General features: G+C 45.8%; 1 protein-coding gene across 6 annotated transcripts in view; it reads right to left on the reverse strand.

Moving 5' to 3' along the window:
* The window catches only part of VPS13D (vacuolar protein sorting 13 homolog D), a 229,158-nt gene that overhangs the window by 204,652 nt on the left and 3,687 nt on the right, over positions 1-20,819 (reverse strand). For all 6 annotated transcript variants that reach the window (XR_014780258.1, XM_084787200.1, XM_084787199.1 and 3 more), the window contains 5 exons: positions 19,212-19,381; positions 8,529-8,606; positions 5,043-5,233; positions 4,873-4,953; positions 1,743-1,859 (listed from right to left, as the gene is read on the reverse strand). Coding sequence is in view for 5 of the 6 variants with exons in the window: in XM_084787200.1 (XP_084643326.1) it covers positions 1,743-1,859; positions 4,873-4,953; positions 5,043-5,233; positions 8,529-8,606; positions 19,212-19,308 (564 nt within the window). In the remaining variant the exon portion in view is untranslated. The remainder of the gene's footprint in view (positions 1-1,742; positions 1,860-4,872; positions 4,954-5,042; positions 5,234-8,528; positions 8,607-19,211; positions 19,382-20,819) is intronic.

A 20,819-nucleotide genomic window follows, 5' to 3' on the forward strand; every position in this document is an offset into this window, starting at 1 on the left:
CTGCCACAGAGACCAAGTTGTCACGTCTACAGGCTAAGGACCCAGGGCTTCCAGTACCCATCAGACATGGGAGGTGTGGACACACTGACCCTCAGGGTTGCAGCAGCCTTTCTGATTCCTTGGTTTCACATTTCTAGTTTCCAGAGCTAGAGAATAAATTGCTGTAGCTTTTTTGTTTTGACCTTCGTTTTTATTTTGTTTTGCTCTGAGACGGGGTCTCAGCATGTAGCCCTTGGCTAGACTACAACTCACTATAAAGACCAGACTACTCTTGAACTCAGAGATACAGCTGCCTCTGCCTCCTGGGTGCTGGGATTAAAGGTGTGCACCACCACGTCCCACCACGTCCCACCACGCCCCACCGATTTTATTTTATATGTATGGAGATTCTGCCTGAATGAATGTCTGAACATTGTATGTATCCAGTGCCTGCAGGGCTAGGAAGGGGTTCCGGATCCACAAGCACACAAAGGCTCTACAGATATAAACCATTGTCCTAGTAAATAAAAATTATAGGCTTCTGAGCCAGGTACGGTGGTACACGCACGTAATTCCCAGTGCTTGGAAAGTGAATACAGGAGGGGCCGCAAGTCTAAAGAGACATTTGGCTATGCACTAAGTTATGAATCCAGTTCAATGGTTGGCCTAAGCCCATGAGGCCATCTCAAACTTTGAAATGATCTGTCAACTTTTATTCTATTTGTTGACAACATCAATCTCCTGTGTCTTGCCCAACAGAACATTTCCTCTAGCCGGGCAATGGTGGTTTTAATCCCAGAACTCAGAAGGCAGAGGCAAGTGGATCTCTGAGTTCAAGGCCAGCCTGATCTACAGAGTGAGTTTCAGGACAGCCAAAACTACACAGAGAAATCCTATCTTGAAAAAGAAAAAAAGAAAGAAAATGTAGTCTATTTCATGGAGTGGGGTGTGATCTGACTCTAGAATAGGAAATACGATCAATTAGGACGGTTGTCAGGATGGCAGGTGGTACAGGCCTGCCATCCTGCTGGAAGGTATGAGAAACCCTGACTCAGAAACAAACCGCCAAGGGTATACAAGAGTGTGGAGAATCGGTGTTTTATCAGGCAAGTCTGAGACACCACAGAATGTCACAGAATAGCTTTATAAAAAAAGAGACTGTCACACTCTCCACAGTAGAGTGGAGAGTGGGATATTACTTTCTCACATACTCTGGTGTCTCACATTTGACCATGTCCCCTGGAGGGGGAGACCTGGTGGCACTCAGAGGAAGGACAGCAGGTTACCAAGAAGAGACTTGATACCCTATGAGCATATACAGGGGGAGGTAATCCCCCTCAGGAACAGTCATAGGGGAGGGGAATAAGGGGGAAAGAGGAGGGAGGGAAGAATGGGAGGATACAAGGGATGGGATAACCACTGAGATGTAACAAGAATAAATTAATAAAGTAAAAAAAAAAAAAAGAGACTGTGAAAACCATCACAGACATCTCCAGGTAGTGGGTGGAGCTATGAGCAGAGTAAGTTTCCTGATGATAGGAATCCTTTGCACTTCAGCCTCTTTGTGTATAAAACCAAAGTGATGTCACAGGTCAGCTTCCCCTCTCCCAGAAAATTAACTTTAGTTGCCTACATACAAGATACACGCAGAGTAGGCAAAGTAGCAGGACTCTGGCTCTAGTACACTGGAGGACAGAGGGCAGAGGCCCAGGGCTCCTAGCATGGAGTTTTAGCGTTGGTTTGTGGTCAGACCGCATACTCACAGGCTCATTTGCAGCATTCTGCATGGACACATTCTTAATGCAGATGCCAAATGCAAAAGGATGGGAGGGATTGGTAATACCATCTTCAAAACGCAGATGGACATCTTGAATTTTTAACTGCAAAGGGGAGAGAAAGAGAAAACACATTCAGTAGCTGCTACAAGTAGATCTTTAAGTGGAGGGCAACCACAGAGGGCATCTACACACAGGTATCCAATGGGCATGTGCTCAAAGTCTCAAGGGACGTGATCAGAAACCACCGAAGAATGACAGCTCACTGTGTGAATGTTATCTCAGGAAGGCGGCAATGCTCCCATCAAGTCACTCCAGAAGACAATGTAAATATTTAAACACAGCAATACCAGGGGCCAGAGAGATGGCTCAGCAGCCATGCAGGCCTAGCAACATGAATCCAATGCCCAGAACCCTTATAAAGATGAAAAGAATGAACAGACACCAAAAAGATGTGCTCTGACCTCCGCATACATACCTACACACACTTATAACAACAATGAAAATAATAATAATAATAATGATGATGATGATGATGATGATGATGATGATGATTTTTAAAGAGGAGAGAGAAAGAAAACAATATCATTGAAGCCAAATAATTGGGTATATCACTCTTGTCTCTCTAGGAACTTGAGCCCAGAATAACCTGCAAAGCACAAGGTCTGTGTGAAATCTGCACATGTTTACTTGTTCTTGCTCCAGTGAGCGAGAGGAAGTACTCAGTCAGCTTCGGTGAACTAAGAAACAGTAACAGGGGCTGTGAGTAGCTCAAAAGAGTGTATTAATCATGTAGAAGGGCCTGGGTTCAGTCCTCAACACTACAAAAAGGAAGGAAAAAAAACACATGCTGTAATAATATAAGTATTTAAGTAAAATATTTAATAAACATTAACAATTTTTTAAAAATACACATGTAGCCAAGGAGAGTGCTCAGCATCATTAGCCACCATAAAAATATAAACTCAGCTGGGGAGATGACTCACTAGGTAAGAATGCTTGTTTTGCAAGCGTGAGGATCTGAGTTCAAATCCCCAGCACCCTCACAGAAAGTCAAGCATGGCTACACTTGCCTGTAATACCAGCATTGAGGGGGCAGAGACAGACAGGTCCCGGGACCTTGGTGATGACCAGATCAGCCTAGTCAAAACAGTAAGCTTGTAGCTGAGGAGAGACTCTGTCTCAGGACAGTAAGGCAGAAGCAACAGAGGGAGACACCTGATATCCTGCTCGGGCCTTCACATCCATGAACACAAGAGCACCACCACCCACAAATCTATGTGTGTGCCTAACAAACACACCTGCTCATACCACACGTACCACAGAGAAGGAAAATAAAAGAAAGCCAAACAACAGTAAGTCATCACTGTGCTCTACGAATATGATTACAATCACAGTGTTGAGGCCAATATGGAGAAACCAATGCTTAATAATGATGGAGAAATCAGAATATGTACCAGTGAGGTGGCCCAGTGGGTAAAAATACCTGCAACCAAGGCTGATGACCTGAGATCCATCCCCAGGACTCATGCAGTAGAAGAAGAAAACCAAACTACACACACACACACACACACACACACACACACACAAATAAAACTCTATAAAAACTGATGATGGGACCAGGAGAGGTGGTGCACCCCTGTAATCCCAGCACTTGGGAGGCAGCAGCAGGTAGATCTCTGTGAGTTCCAGGCCAGCCTGGTCTACAGTGTGAGTCCAGGACAGCCTGGTCTACAATGTGAGTCCAGGACAGCCAGGGCTACACAGAGAAACCCTGTCTTGAAAAACCAAAAATAAATAAATAAATAAAAATTTTTTAAAAAAAAAGTAAAAGTGATAGTAGGGTGCTCAGCCCTAAATGGCACAGGTCCATCACCCCCTCCAAGGCTCAGGGAACATCAAGAAAGAAGAGACAGAAAGGATGTAACCCGGAAGATGAGGAATGGAGGAGTGCAGCAGTACACTCAGTGGGCGTGTCCCTTTGCTCCATTCATAAACCACTGCGGTGGGCTTCTCTACATGGACCTGCACATGGCCAGCAACACCTCAAGGCAGAGACCTGACATTCCTGTGACTGCAGAGAAGCCGCCTCTGGCCCCTGAGAAGGACATTGCAGAGCCAGCGGAAAGCTAGGCAGGTAAGGGTACATGCCACCAAGCCTGATGACCTGAGTTTGATCCAAGAGACCCAGACAATAGAAGGAGAGAACCAATGGCCACAAGGTATCCTCTTACCTCCATGTGTGCCATGTAAATAAATAAATGCAAAAAAATAAATTTTATGAGAAAAATATATTCCTTTGTTGTAGAAAATATGCACACACACCTGCACATAAACACACACACAAATATTATTATAACATCATTATTATTATTATTACTACTACTACTACTACTACTACTATTATAATCTTTTTTTTAATCAGTTCCTCCAAGTGCATCAACCTTTCCATCCAAATTATGAAGCCAGCAATCTCAGGTCTTACTTTTGAGGAGCACAACACACACTAACACATTTGACCTGGGTGGCTGGACATTGCAAGAGAATCCTAGAGACTTTAAGTACGAGCTACGCTGTGACATTTAATGAGGTTTCATCCCCTGGTCCATTCCTAATGATCAGACAAGTAGCCCCTGCACGTTGGCCCATCAACACTCAGCAAGGTCCATCAGTGTGCGCCAGTCACAGCTCACAGCACAGTAGGCAAGGCAGACCCCACCATTCTGCAGATGAAAAATCAGACCAGAGAAGTTAGATGACTCGCCCCGAAAGCAGTCATGGAGGCCTAAATAACCTGGCTCCTGAGGTGAGAAGTCCTTTAGCAAGTGGATTCCAACATTCAAAACGAAGGTGTGGAGGGGGAGGGCAAGGGAACGGAAACGCCTAGTCACGGCAGCTAAAGCAGGAAGGACCTGTGTCTGCCTCACATCGTAGGCTTGCTCTTCAGGCTCTCCCTTTGGCACCGCCTCCAAAGGGCACACCTGAGCAGCCACCGCCACCCCACCCCACCCGCCACACTGCACCAGCTAAACCCACAGGAAACGAGCAACTCAGAAGCAAAGACACAGCTAACCCTCAGAAACCCTGCATGTGTCCTCAGAAAGGTGACAGCACTCACCTCAATGTTCTCCACAATCCTTGTGACAACTGAGGCGGTGACCGAATACCAGTAGGGTTCTCCCTTCTGCTGCCGCTCACTCTGCAAGGGAAAGAGCCAGTGTCAGCAGAGGCCAGCACTCTGCTGTTGGGATGTCACAGGCGCCCCTGGAGTGCAGGCCTGAGCCTTGCCTTCCATCTCTCCTCCAGGGCCTGCAGCAGCGCTTTCTTCCGCTCCCTCTCCAACAGCTTCTCCTCCTCATCGTTGAAGTCCTGGATCTGTTCAGGTGCGCCAATTAAGTGGAGGCCGGAAATGGAGATCACCCAAGGGTCCACATGCGGGCGGTAAAAGGGGATCTGGAGGGTCACTTTCCCAATCAAGCCTGAAAGGACAAAGATTGTGTCATCAGACACCTGCATATTTTTCAAGGTTCTTGAAATATTTCTAGCTCCCTTTAGGGCATATAGATTACTTTAAAGAGTATGTATTTTATTTAGAAAAAAAAAAAGCCCTGACAACTGTGGTGGTGCATTTAAGAAACGTTGAGGAGACAGAAGCAGGAGTACAAGAGCAGCTGGGGGGGAGGAGCAGGGGAGTTAGCGCTGGTGGAGCAAGTGCCTAGGAAGCACAAGGCCCTGCATTCCACCGCCAGCACCACAAGAAAAAAACAGTCAAAAATCATGAAAACAAACAGCAGTCCAGGGGTGGCGAGGCATGCCTATAACGCCAGCACACCGGCACTCTGGTGACTAAGGCAGGGGGATGGCAAGTTCAAAGCCATCCTAGGTCACAAAGTGAATTTAAGGCTAGCCAATCAGGTTCCAACATATGTGAAGGCACTGTGAGGGTAGGATCTGTAAGTGCCAGCTTAAAATAAACTAATCAGTTAAAGAAGAACCAGCTACAATGAATTAAGCTGGAAAATGCCCAGTGAGTCTCTTTCATGACAGATGCAGATTGTCTCCTGTGGAAGCGCTCTTCTGACTGGAGTGAACCTTGAATTCCTTCCCATGGTACCCACCCTGCACAGGCCCTGGTCACAGAGCTCACCTCCTGTTAATAACCGGCATGCTTAATATCTAGCCTTGGACATACATTGTAAACTAAAACAGATGACACAGCATAAGGATAAAGAAAACAGATGCTCAAAACGTGGCCTCAGAGCTACCTGGCCTGAAGAATTTTTTTCAACACCCTCCTCCATCTCAGCCAAGCCTTTAAATTAACATAGTAAAAGACAGGTCACAGGGCATGGCACACACCTTTGGTCCCAGCTCTTGGGAGGCAGAAATAGGACAATCTCTGTGAGTTTGAAGGCAGCTGGTAACATAGTGAGTTGCAGGCCGGCCTGATCTACATAGTGAGCTCCAGGCCAGCCAGGCCTACATAGTGAGACTCTGTCTCAAAAAGTAAGGTAGCTGTGGAGCATTGAGAATGGTATTTCCAGGCTGGAGAGATGGCTCAGTGGTTAAGAGCGCAGCCTGCTCTTCCAGAGGTCCTGAGTTCAATCCCAGCAACCACATGGTGGCTCACAACCATCTACAATGTGATCTAACACCCTCTTCTGCAGAGAATGGTATTTCCTTTGTGTGTGGCTCTGAGGAAGGAACCAAGGCCCTGTGCTTGCTCAGCGGGGCTCCACACTTTGCCACAGCCCCAGTCCTCACAGTGGCATCGCTAATGATACTACCAATGACTGACCATCAACTCCGATAGCAAATTAGAATTACAGGGACTGGGACTGCAGCTCAGCGATGCAATGCTTGCTCTGCAGGTACCAGGCCCGAGGGTCAACATTCAGCACCATGAGGTCAGGGAGATAGTTTATAAAAATAAAAATGAAAAATGAGTTTTCTCTAGAAAAATAAGATTTACAACTAAGATTATATGCCAATTTGAGTTAGGCACAGTGGCAGTTATCTGTTTGTTTGGCTTGAGACAGGGCTGCACACAGCCTATGTTGGTCTTAAAACGCCTGACCTTCATTTTCCCTCCCGAATGCTGGGTTACAGGCATGCTCTGCCATGCCAGGCCACAGTGGCGGCACTGAATGAGTCTGCAAGAGGATATAAAGCATTTGACAGCAAAATAAAATTTGATACATCTTATTTATTTTTTTATAAGAAACAAGGTCAAGTTTGTTAATATAAAAGGCATGAAGAACAGAACTGCCTTTTTTTTTTTTTTTTTTTTTTTTTTTGGTTTTTCCAAACAAGGTCTCTCTGTGTTAGCCTTGGCTGTCCTGGAGTCACTTTGTAGATCAGGTTGGCCTCGAACTCACAGCGACCTGCCTGCCTCTGCCTCTCGGGTGCTGGGATTATAAGTGTGTGCCACCACGCCCGACTCCAAAAAGTTTCTCTTAATCCTTCAATATTTGAAGAATTTTCTTCTGCAAGTAACTAATGTTAGCATTCTTGAAGCTTTGCAATTCCAATCTGTCAGTGTCTTTGCTGGTCCTATGCATGGGTGCACACGCACACAGATATGTTGAATGATGTTTTATGAGAAGGCTGCCCTTGTTTTCTCAAATGCTGACTCCTGCACCTGCAGAGAGCTGAGTCTGTGACTAGCCGTTGATGTTGGTAAGCATCATCTGCCACATATTTTGTAAACATTGTTCTCCATCACCTTCTGGTTGGTTGAATAAAGAACTGAACAGCCAATAGCAAAGGCAAGAGAGAACAGGTGGGGCTTCAGAGAGATAGGACTCTGAGAAAGAAGCTCAAAAGGATCTGCCTACAAGACATGGAGGAAGCCGGACATATGAAACTGAGGCGAGGTAAAGAACCATATGGCAGAACATAGATTAAACATATGTTATAAGAGCCCATTGGGAACAACAGTAAGCTAAGGCCTAAAGCTGTTATAAATAAATATGTTTCCAAGTCAGTATTCAGAGCTGGGGCAGACATAGAAAGTCTGTGCGGTTTTACAAATAAATAAATTTTTAAAAATACAAGATATATAGATGGTATTATGATCTTGTGGTTTTCTCTGTGTGCAAGAGTTTTTAAGGGTCTGTGTGTGTGTGTGTGTGTGTGTGTGTGTGTGTATGTGTGTGTATCTGTCGGCGTGTGTGTCTGTGTCTGTATGTGTGCCTGTGTATGTATCTGTGCATATGTATATATCTGTTTGTGTGTCTGTCTGTCTGAGTGTGTGTGTCTGAGTATGTGTGTGTCTATGTATATGTGTGTATTTGTTTGTGTGTCTGTGTGTGTATCTGTGTGTATGTGTATATCTGTCTGTGTGTGTGTGTATGTCTGTATGTATGTCTGTGTGTGTGTGTGTCTGTGTCTGTGTGTCTGTCTGTGTGTGATGCTAAGGGATAGAGTCCCACCCAGACCCTGTACATGCTAGACAAGTGCTCTACACTGCACTACACCCCTAGCCCTAGTCCCTGACTTTGCTGAGGCAGGTTTTGCTTGCTTGCTTGCTTCCTTGTTTGGGACAGGGTCTCACTGCATAGTCCTGGTGTCCTGGAACCCGCTATATAGATCAAGTTGGCCTCTATCTCATGGATTCACGGCACTCAGGTGAAACTGATGTAAACTGCTATCAACTCTCACACTCTCCCTGTCTACTTCCTGGCCAAGCAGACACCAACTCCAGGGCTTCTGACACTCCTGTCCCAAACAACTTGATCTCCAAACCTTCCTCCCTCCTTTGGTTCCACTTACCAGCTTTGACTTCAAACGGCAATTCCAGTTCTTTCAGGGCACCCTTCTTTAATGGGAGGTTTTCTAATTCAACAGCACCTAAAAACAAAACCCCACGAAGTAAGTGTTCATCCAACGAAGACGGAGCTGCCGGTTGCGCACAATGTCACCACGACCCTGAGGGCTCTGCCTGTGGTACTGACCTGACCACCCACACTGAAGCACACACAACAGCTGGTGTGCAGCAGCCTAAAGAGCTTAGGCAAGAGCCTGTCTATTTCTATAATGGCCAGAGAAGAATAAGCTTTATATCATGTCAACTGCATTTTTTATTTCTTCCTTTTTCAAAGCTGTCATTACATTTGTGTGTGTGTGTGTGTGTGTGTGTGAGAGAGAGAGAGAGAGAGAGAGAGAGAGAGAGAGAGAGACAGAGACAGAGACAGAGACAGAGACAGAGACAGAGACAGAGACAGAGAGACACAGACAGACAGAGAGACAGACAGACAGACATGTGGAGGGGTCAAAGAACAACTTACTGGAGTCAATCTCTCCTTCCACCATGTAGGTTCCAGGGATAAAACTCTGCACAAACCCTGGGTTTGATCCTCATCAAAGGAAACACACTGTAGTGGTACACTCCTACAATCCCACAACTCAGGGGGACAGGAGGACCTGAAGTTCAAGGTCATTCTCAGCTACATAGTGAATCAAAGACAAGCATGGGCTAGTGACTTGGTCTCAAAAAAAAAAAAAAAAAAAAAAAAAAAGACACAATCTCAGCACTTGGAAGGTAGAGGCAGAAGAGCCAGGAATTTAAGATAATTCTAGACTGCATAGCAAATTCTGGGCTAGCCTGTTTACAAGACCCTGTCTCAAAAATAAATAAAAATAAATAAATAGAGACAGCAAGATAGCTCAAGGCAGTTGATGCCAAGTTCAATTGCCAGGGCCCATAGTGCAAGGAGGGGACAGACTCCCAAGAGTTGTCCTCTGACCACTTGTACTTTTACTCATGTGCAGAAACACTTAACACTCTTAATTAATTAATTAGTGATAGCCATCATGAGCTAGCATACTGGATCTGGCCTGCTGATTAGTTTGTAGACCCTCAGCTTAGGCTAACAGTTCCCCCAAGAGTGGCATCATCTCTTAAGGCGAAATGCAGGTTCCTGGGCCCTCCCCCAACATTCCCCAATCAGAGTCCCTGAGGTTAAAACACGAGAATCTGCTGTATTTTTTAACAAGCAGGCCCAGCCCTTTCCGGGATCATAGGTCAAAGAACACTTGAGAGGCCACGGTTTCGTTGATAAAACTAAAGGCAGGCACAGTAGCATAAGCCTTTAATTCCAGCTCTTGGGACACAAAGGCAGATGGATCTCTATGAGGCCAACCTGGTTATACAGTAAGTTCTAGGACAGCCAGAGCAATGTAGACCTTGTTTCAAAACATAAAGCATAGATAGATAGATAGATAGATAGATAGATAGATAGATAGATAGACAGACAGACAGACAGACAGACAGACAGACAGACAGACAGACAGAGTGAGCCAGTCATACAAAGGCCTGCTACTCCTCTGGCTCGCTGAACCTCTCTTGAGCCATAATAACTAGTCAGAAGGCACAGGAAGAACAGGGTCGGCCTGTATGATGACTCCAACCCAAGTGTGTAAAGACATGGCAGCCAGCTCCACCTCTGTCTCACTTAGATCCAAATGTCTCCCAAAAGCCCATAAGCTAAAGGATTATCTCTTGCCCATAGTACTACTGGCAGGTAGCGGAACCTTTATGTGAGTGGGTCTACATGGTAGAAGTTAATTGTTGAGGACATGCCCTCAAGAGGGATGCTGAGACTGGTGCCCCTTCCAAACTCTGCTTCCCGTCTACCATAAGGTAGGCAGGCCACTCCACCAGGCGCTGCTATTACTTAAGTAGGGCCGGAGGCAATGCAGCCAGGCAACCTATGTGAACCAAAAACTATGAATCAAAATAACCTTTCCTCTTTTTTTTTTTTTTTTTTTTTTTTTTTTTGGTTTTTCAAGACACAGTTTCTCTGTCTAACAGCCCTGGCTGTCCCAGAACTTGCTTTGTAGGCCAGGCTGGCCTCCAGCTCACAGAGATCTGCCTGCCTCTACCTCTGCAGTGCTAGGATTAAAGAAAGGTGTGCACCGCCACGCCTGGCTAACCTTTCCTCTTTTTAAGTTGATTGTCTCAGGTATTTTATCACAATAAGGGAAGACTGACACAAACATGCTCATCTAACTATGCAAGCCGTTCCACACAACCAAGCTCTACTTGATGCTGGCCAAAAAGCATGAGAGACGACACTCTCCAGCCACAGGCTGCTGAGGAGAGAGCCTTCCTGTTATAAAACTGTTTGCACAACACAAACTCTTTCTGACCTTGTATCTGTGTGGGATGGGCATTTTTGAGAACAGGGTGTAGAGACAACAAACAATAACTGGTAGGAAGGCCCAGGAACAGGGCAGCCAAGGCTCACTGCAAACTCATAATGATGTAAAAAACGAACGCTACTTCCCCCGGTAAATTACTATGCAAACTCTAGACAAGGTCAAACCTAGGAACTGGCAGGTTCTAAGTGTGGTCTCTTGGTTTGTTTGGTTTTTTTTGGGGGGGGGGGCAAGGGGGAACGTGCCCACATTGGGTTCCACATTGAATAAACTAAAAGCAAACTAAACCTGTATCCACAGTTGGAGAGAAAATTACCACAAAGGAAAAGAAATCAGGGGATGAAGAGATGGCTCAGTTGGTTAAGCACTGTCTGCTTTTCCAAAGGACCTGGGTTCCATTCCCAGCAACCACATGGCCGCTCACACTTGTCTGTAACTCCAGTTCCAGGGAATCTGACACCCTTACACCAATACACACAAAATAAAATTAATTAATTTTTTTTTAAGGAGAAGAAATCAGAAAACCTTTTCCTTATATGCAAATGACTTTCAGAGGGACAACTGCAGACTTTTTGTTTTTGCAGCACTAAGGAGGGAGGCCGGGTTCTTGCGCCTGTGAAGGAAGTGCTCCAGCGGAGCCACGCCCTGGGCCCCCTTTCTCATTCGCACTGAGATCGGCCTTATTTTTCCATGTGCTAACCTGTCACAAAGGCAGGTGGCCCCTGGGTTTCCCTGGCTGCTGCACTGCTCAGAAGTGGAAGGAACTCAAACCATTAAGCATTAAAGAAACTTAAGTAGAGACAGCACAGGAGGAGGTTTAGAAAGGAAAGGGAAAAAACAGAAGCCGGAAGCAAGCCAACAACTAAGGAGCACCAAAAAAAACACAGCAATGGTTCAAGATGGAAGACATACTAGTGTACACACACGCACTCACACGCACACACGTGCGCACACACGCATGCATGCACACTCAAAAGTGTGCCCATGGCCTGCTCTGCTGGGAAGGGTTGCTCCTGAGAGTCAGGCAGCAAAGCACCCAAAGGAAATAGGAACTTTCAAAGCCAGAATGCCCCTCCTTGATTTCCAGGCTTATTCATGGACGCCTCACCCTAAAATTCCTATCTGTTTGCTAACACTGTGGAGAAGGCAGGCACTCCCCAGCCATCTCTACTGACGACCAGATTCTCTTCACTCTGCTCCAGGTATATTATAGGACCAGGCTGGATGGGGCTCAGAGAACAAGGGGGCGGAGCATGCAGGCCTTGCCCAGCAGAGCCTCTACACTCTGGCTGCAAAGCATCCCCCTGTGCCTTTGAGCTCCCGGCCCTGCTCCTGGGGCCCACCCACCTGGATCAGCTCACTCAAAACCCACCCCAGCTTCCCAGACCCTACAGACAAACTCCTACAGTAGGCACTGTGCGCTCAAATGCATAATGTAATTTTTGTCATTAAAGCAGAGTCTCACAGTGTCACCCAGACTAGCTGAAAATTACTATATGTCCCAGATAGGCCTCCAACTCACAGCAATCCTTCTTGCCTCATCCTCTCAAGCGCTGGAATTACAGGAGCAAGCCATCACATCCAGCTGCTGCCTCTAGTTCAAGTGCAACTATTGATTGATGGCTGCCTTGTGGGCAGGAACTTTACAATGACAGAACCAGTACCTACCACTTACTGCGGTCTTACTGTGTGCCAAGCGCTTCCTCACTGTCCCTCTTCCTGGGCCTCAAACTCAGGCCCTCCTAATCTCCCACCCACTTGTACAAAGCCAATGTTCTACCACCAAGATATAATCGAGGCCTTGAACTAAAAAATATATATTTACCATGAATTTGAAAGAGAGCAAAGGGAGGCAGTATTTAGGAGGGGTTTAGAAGAAGGAAAGGAGGGGTAAATGATATAATTATAATATCAAAAAGGTAAAAGAAATATTTCATATATTTAATGCATGTGGTGATTAAATGACAATGGGCCCCATAGGATCACATATTTCAATGTCTGATTCCCTAGTTGGTGGACTGTTTAGGAAGGACTGGAAGGCGTGGCCTTGTTGGAGGAGGTGTGTCACTGGGAGTGGGCTTTGAGGTTTTAAAAGCCCAAACCAGGCCCAGTGGCTCTCTGCCTGCAACTGGCAGATCAGATATGCGCTCTCTGCTCTAGCTACAGCACCATGCCTGCCTGCCAGCCTGCCTGCCGGCTTGCCTGCCGGCCTGCCTGCCTGCCTGCCTGCCTGCCTGCCAGCCTGCCTGCCTGCCTGCCTGCCTGCCTGCCTGCCTGCCTGCCTGCCTGCCTGCCGGCCTGCTCCTATGCTCCACACCACGATGATATGGACTACTCCTCTGAAGGTCAGCAAGCCCTCGATTAAATGCTTTCTTTTATAAGTTATCTTGGTCATGGTGCCTCCTCAGAGCAATAGAAGAGTAACTAAGACACTGCTCTCTAATTTTTCATTTGATGTGCATGGATGTCTATGTGCCATTTCTGTGCCTTACACATATAGAGGCCTGAAGAGGGCATCGAATCCCCTGGAATTGGAGTTACATACAGTTGTGAGCTGCCAAGTGAGTGCTGGGAATTGAACCCAGGTCCTTTGGGAGAGCAATCTTAACTGCTCTTAACTGCTGAGCCATCTCTTCAGCCCATGCATTATTGCATTCAATCTTCATAATGAGGCAAAGAAATATTACAAGTTGAGTGTCTCCCCCCCCCCCCCGCCCCCGTCTGAAATACTTGTGATTTTAAGTACTTTAGGTTTGGGGAATTTTCTGATTCTAATAGATTTTACTGATTGAGCATTCCCAAACAAAAATCAAAACTTGAGGGCCAGGGCTGCAGTTCAGTAGGTACTTTCCCTCTTATGCTTGGAGGAATGGGTTCCACCCCGCCACTGCAGCCTGGACCGTGCACACCTGTAAGCCCAGCACTTGGGATGTGGAGGCCAGAAGAGCAAAAATTCAAAGTCATCCTCAGCTACATAGCAAGTCTGAGCTCAGCCTGGGCTACATGAAGAACCCAGGAGCTCTCTTAGATGGCGAGAGATGGCAGCGTGAACTGCCACCAGGAGTAACAGCCTGGGCCTGAGCCTGGACCACACTGTGGGAGGAGATAACCAACTCTCACAAGTTACTTCTGGCCTCCATCTATTTCACATACACACACACACACACACACACACACACCTAATCAACCAACTAATCAATATAATGAAAGGCGGGAAAAGGGGGGAAAAGGAAGGGAGGAAAAGTGAAGAAAATACTAATTTTTTTCCGGTTTTTCGAAACAAGGTTTCTTTGTGTAGCCCTGGCTGTTGTGGAACTCACTTTGTAGACCAGGCTGGCTTCCAATTCACAGAGATCTACCTGTTTCTGCCTTCCATGTACTTGTATTAAAGGTGTACATCAGTATCACCTGGCTGTAAAACTAATTTTTTAAGACTTATGATTATCTATACAGTGCTCTGTCTGCATGTACACCTGCACACCAGAAGAGGGCACCAGATCTCATTATAGATGGTTGTGAGCCACCATGTGGTTGCTGGGAATTGAACTCAGGACCTTTGGAAGAACAGGCAGTGCTCTTAACCTCTGAGCCATCTCTCCAGGCCTGGAAAACTAATTTTTAAAAATATTCAAAATCCAACCACGATGCCCTGACATGATGGGTTTTTTTTGCCTGGTCAATATGAAATGCTCCATGTTTCAGAACACTGGAGACTAGAGATGTTCAACCTGTATATCAATTTCCCAACTTTGAGATGAGAAAATGAGGCTTAGCAGACAAGCAGCTTGCTTAGCACCCTCAGTAGTAGCACCAGACGTCATAGGAGGTCTGTCTGCCCTGGGGTGGAAAGAGAGAGAGCGAGGGTGAAGAGGGCCACCAGTTACAGGAGCTTGTAGATGGCGAAAGCAGTGTCAGTGCTAGGGCCTGAGCTCCAGGGTGCTTTTCCTGCCTCATCTTTTGGGAACAGTCCCAAGCCCAGAGCCTGTCCCATAGCAAGTGCTAAGTGTTGACCTATAGGACCTCGGTCCTCATGAGGTGACTACTCATGCACTGTTTGGCATTTTAACTACTTAAGTCCATGGGCAGAACCCACCGCTGAAGTCCGACCCACCAGCCAATCCTGTATTGGCCATCCTGACCACAGAAGAGGAGCACTAACCTGCATTGGGAGCCCACTACATGCCAAGAACAGCTCTAAGCTCTTTGACCCACATTAACCTACCTGGTCCTCAGAACCCTATGGAATGGCTAATAATTCCTTACATGCAGAAATTGAGTAATACACCCAAGGTGCTGGTAAATGTTACAACTGGACACAAATTCAGTCTGGTGTAAAAAAATTAGTCTTTTTTTTTTTTCCTCTTTGCCCCTTCCAGGCAGTCCAGTCACTTGACCACTGTCTCCTTTGTATCTTTCCACACATTTACAACATTAAGTATTCGACAGTAGACCAGAATAACATCCTATTACCTACCTAGCCCCCTGTTCCCTCAATCACTACTCAGCTATGTCAAGATCAATAATACTGTCAGCTCCTTTCCACAGCCAGTCTCTCAGCTCACAGTGATGCTCCCGCGCACTGTGGTGTGCTTTGAATTCCTTACATAAAGAAACCAAAACTAATACCAGTTACGAAAGAAAAACGTTGCTCAAGGTTTCATGCCACAGATTTACCTCATCCCCAACCCTTTGGAGAAGGGTCTGTCTAGTAATGGCCATCCTGGAACTCACTATGTAGAGTCTGGCCTCGAACTCACAGATACCTGCCTGGCTCTGCCTCCCAAGTGCTGGGACTAAAAGCGTGCCTCACTGCACCCAGGTTCACTCCATAGACTTAAAAGCCAGAGACAATAATAGTCCTTAAACAGGATGTACGAGAACTTACCCTAAAGCACCAGAAGAATGCATATAGTTGTCACATAACATACTCTAAGCTGTGTGTGGTGGTACATGCTTGCAATCCCAGCACTTGGGAAGCAGAGACAGGAGGATCACCACCAGTTTGAAGCTGTCAGAGGCTTCATAGTAAGTGTCAGGGTCAGCCAGGACTACAGAGTGAATGGAAGGCATCAGGAAGGGCCAGGAGATGACTCAGAGGGTAAAGGTGCTTCCTGCCCAGGCTGAGTATGGTCCTTAGAACACACATGGTGGACAGAGAGAAGCATCTCCCAAAAGCTGTCCTCTAACAGCCGGGTTGGGAGTTGGCCTTGTCGTTGTGTACTCAGATACTGAATTATGGGCCCTGAGATCTGGTTGCAGTCCAGATGAGGCCATTGTCACGTACATTAATCAATGTTGTGTAAACTTTGCTCCCCAATTATCTGACTGGCTAAGAAAGGAGCTGGACAGCCAATTACTGGGCAGAGGAGACAGTAGGCGGGGTTTCCATTATCGGTCTTAGGGTAGGGACCACAAGGTAAGAGAAGAGAAGGAAGACAGAGAAAGGACATGATGGAGTAGCCCAGGCAGGACCAATATGGCAAGTACCTCAGAGCATACAGCTGGGAAATAGCAAGACTAGCATAGAGGATTAGTGTAAACGACTATCGGCCCAGCTATAGAGCCTAAAGTGTATCAATAAATCTAGGAAGTCTCTGTGTCATTTATTTGGGAGCTGGGTGAACAGAAAATGCCCATCAAATTATAACATCTTTAAACCACCCCACACATACTATGGCATGTATGCCCATAAATGTACAAAAGATATAAGTGTAACTTTAATCTTTTTTTTTTTTCTGAGACAGGGTTTCTCTGTGTAGCCTTGGCTGTCCTGGACTCACTTTGTAGACCAGGCTGGCCTCGAACTCACAGTGATCCGCCTGCCTCTGCTTACCAAGTGTGAATGAAAGGATGCATCATCACACCTGACACTGTAATTAAATTTTTTTTAAAGACATACTCTGCCTAGAAGTGCTAAAATTAGAAATCACCACTAGTAGATCCAGAGATACATCTCACACCTCAAGGCTCCATGTGTTCATCTCACGGTCTGCAAACAATATGCCACCAGCTCACTCTGGAGACAGCAGCTCTTAGTTAGGGAAGCTGAGTCTGCAGGGGTCCCCAGGCCCAGTATCTGCAGCCTCGGGGGAACCACCTAGGCACAGCAACAAGCCTCAGAGTGAGAACTTGACACTACCACAAACTCTTCCCTTTTGCTTCCACTAGCTTCCTTGGAAGAACAGAAGGGAAAGTGGGATGGGGAAGAATGCAAAAGTAACTTTTGTTCGCCTTTTTCAATTGTTGTCTGGGAGGTTTACTGCCTCCTTCTACTAACCTAGGCCTAGTCCTGGAAGCTTCTAGCCTCCATACAATCTAACCGAGGCCTAGAATGTTTTCAGGCCCTGAGACTGACTGCTGAATGAGCTCACCCTTACTTGTTCTCACTGAGCTCTGGGCTGGTTGGCTCAACTCAGCTGTTCTAGCTCAAACTCCTCTCCCAGCTGATTTATTCAATCTAGTTTTTCTCTCAGCTCCTGAATTGCTCTGCTTGGTTTCAAACTAACTCCAGCACTCTGTTCTAATATCCTGGCTCCTTCTCATTCTCTGGCTCAATCTGTCTTCACTCTCTCTTCTCTCTCTCTTCCCCTCCTCCCCCACCTCTTCTCTCTCCCTCCCACCCACCCCCTCCCTCTGCACTGCCCCTTAAGTGGCTTCCCTTCCCCCTCTCTTGGGTGTAGCCTCTTCTGTCAAATCTTTCTCTGATTTGACACCTTTTCTGCCACTCAATTAGACATCACTTTTTTTTTTTAGACATCACTTTCAAACATGGCTGCTTCTTTCTACAAACTAATTTTACCTTCATTGTTTGGAGTGTACCACCACACCTGGATCTAAGGTTTTCTTTACCTAAAACTTGCTCTATACTAGTCTGGCCCTGAACTCAGATCTGCTTGCCTCTGTCTCCTGGATTAAAGGTGTGCTTGTATTCCAGCTGGATCACATAGACCTAGAAGGTCTTCGGATGTGATCTCTTGCCACAGCAGCCATGTTCTGAATTAAAATTCCTCTACATGTTGCTACTTCATAACTGTTAATTTTGCTACTGTTATGAATCATAATGTAAATATCTAACAGCGACCCCTGTGAAAGGGTCGTTTGACCCCCCCAAAGGGGTCACAACTCATGGGCTGAGAACAGCTGCACTAAACAGTTCCACTTTGAGCAGGGCAAAGAGAATTTAAATTTTTAAAAAGGAAAAAAGGAAAGATGCTGCTTTCCAATTCCCACATCAAATCCCAGTGCACCAAGTGCAGGCCAGCAAAGGCTACCATGCCCCAAGCCTTGAGTGCTTCGTCCTAAGAAAAGCAACAGCTTGGGGACACAGCTCGGCGGTAGAGCACTAGCCTAGCATCTATAGGGCCCTATGGTCAATTCCCAGAACTGAAGTAAACGTAAAAAGAAAAAAAAAACTGTTAGGTAAAACATGTTCTCAAAAATTCTGTCAAAGACCTTACAGTAAGGAACTTTAAAATTTCCAGTGGGTGTCTATGTCATGTAAATGTGAAAGCAAGCCAGGAGTTTTTCTGTGTGATTCTTACAACCACCATAGGAGGAATCTTACCCTCTCTTTCTAAAGAGATTGTGGCTCAGAATTTCAATATTACTTAGCTAATAAGTAACTGCATCTGAAGCCAAACTCAATGCCACTGTCATGACATAGCAGCTGCCTCCATAAAGCTTCAGAAAGCTAAAACCTAACTGGAGTAAGACCACCAGTATCAAGATGGCTTGTTTTGCTTTTTAAAAAAAAAGGTTTTTAAGCTGGGCATGGTGGTGCACACTTTTAATCTCAGCACTCAGGAAGCAGAAACAAACAGACCTCTGAGTTGGAAACTAGTCTGTCTACGTGGTCAGTTTCTAGCTAGCCAGCCAGGATCACACAGTGAGACCCTATCTCAAACAATGAGATGGAAAATGACACCCAGAGAAAGACCCCCAAAGTTGACTTCTGGCCTCTGAACATACCCATGGGCTCTCACCTGCACACAATCATGCTTCTAACCACACACAAATCCACAGGTAAATTGGGGCAGGAGAAGTGACTCAGGTGAGGGCAGGTGCAGGAAGACTGCTATCGTGAGTCTGACACACACCCTGCCAGTCCATATGGTAGAAAGGAAGAACTAACGTGCACAAGTTGTCCCCTGACCTCCACACAAGCCCCACAGCACATCACCCCTTTCCACATACAAATAAGTAAATAAATAAATGTAAATTTTAAATTTAATTAATTAGTTTTAAAAAAAAAGAAAGAAAGACCATACTTTATGGAAGAGAACTGAGTGAGCTTACCTTTGAGAAGTGCAACAGAAAGCTGGTCAGTGTTCAGGTTATTAACATATTTCCCTAAATAGGTATTGAGAACCCAGGCCACGAGACCTTCCAACATGACTATTTTCTCAGAAACAGGTGCTTAGAAATCATGGATCAGTCTTTATTTTTCTTTCTCATGGTCACAGAATCTATAAAAGAAGAAAATGGAAACTTAACAACAGCACGGCCGGGTGTGGTGACACAGCCTTTAGTCCCAACATTTGTGGAGTAGAAACAGGCTGACCTCTGTGAGTCCCAGACCTGCCTGGTCTAGAGCTCCAGGCCACCCAGGAATAAATAATGAGTCCCTGTCTCAAAAACAACAACAAAACAGAACCTGGATGCATTTCTATGTTGCCTCTCTGTTCTGCCAGCCTGGAGGTGGGAGAACGCAAGGGGCAGGCTTACAGAGATTCGGGAAGAATGTGAGACCAGCACCCACGCTCACCCACACTTGTCTGCAGCTATAGGGACAGTCACTCTGAAACTTACTGACAACCACCTGCAATTTGAAGCCACGCCTTTTAAATGAACTGTTCTCTGCATTCCTTCCTTTGGGGACTAGGTTTGGGATCACACTGCCCTTGTTTCCGCAGGGGCAACCTGGCAACATCTGGAGACATTTCTTTTTTTTTTCTACTTATTTATATGTGTGTGTGCACCATACACATGCAGAAGCCTGTGGGGACCAGAAGGGGGTGTAAGGTCACCTGGAACTGGAGTCACAGGAGGTGATAAAGCTGGGTGCTGGGGAGTCAAACCCAAATCCTCTGCAAGAATTAGTATTCTTAACTACTAAGACATCTCTCCAGCTCTGACAAGATGTTTTTAATTATTCCTACTTCGGATGATGCTGAGGCTACCTTGTGAGGAGAGCCTGGGGAAGCTGTAAACCTCTTACAATACCCATGACAATCCCACACAGCGAAGACTAAAGACTAAAGGCCAAGAAGTATGAGCCTAGATCAAAGTACAAATGTCCAAGAGACTATGTGAATGACATTCACTCTACAACAGTAGTTAAGGTGTCCCAATTAAAATGTGCAAATGTATTTATTAGGCTCATTCATACAACCATCAACCAGGGTCTGATGTACCCAAGGCTGGCCTTGAACTCACCATATAGCTGAGGATGTAGCCTTGACTTTCTGACTGTCTTGTCTTCACCTCCCTTGGAAGGGAGGTGAAGAGGTGCTGGGATTACAATTGTGCACCAGCACATCTTGTTTAGGTAGTGCTGGGAATTGACCCTAACCCTTTGAGCACCCTACCAACTAAATCTCCGGCCCTATCACTATCTTCCATGCCCAGGATGATGCTGACGTAGTGAACTGTTTTAGCCAGCAAAGGCAAGCACCACAAATCCTCTGGCTAGGGGTTCAGTGTTTAGATTCACTACTAAATCACAATTGCTTGTTACAATAAGTAATATAATACTGTGCCTACCAGTATTACCTTTTAAATGCATACATAACAAACACTCTAAAGAATGGGAGGATACAAGGGATGGGATAACCATTGAGATGTAACAAGAATAAATTAATAAAAAATTTAAAAAACAAACACTCTAAAGCTTATCAAAATACT

This window comes from Acomys minous (assembly GCF_964271855.1).
Source record: "Acomys minous genome assembly, chromosome: 6".
Classification (NCBI taxonomy): Eukaryota; Metazoa; Chordata; class Mammalia; order Rodentia; family Muridae; genus Acomys; species Acomys minous.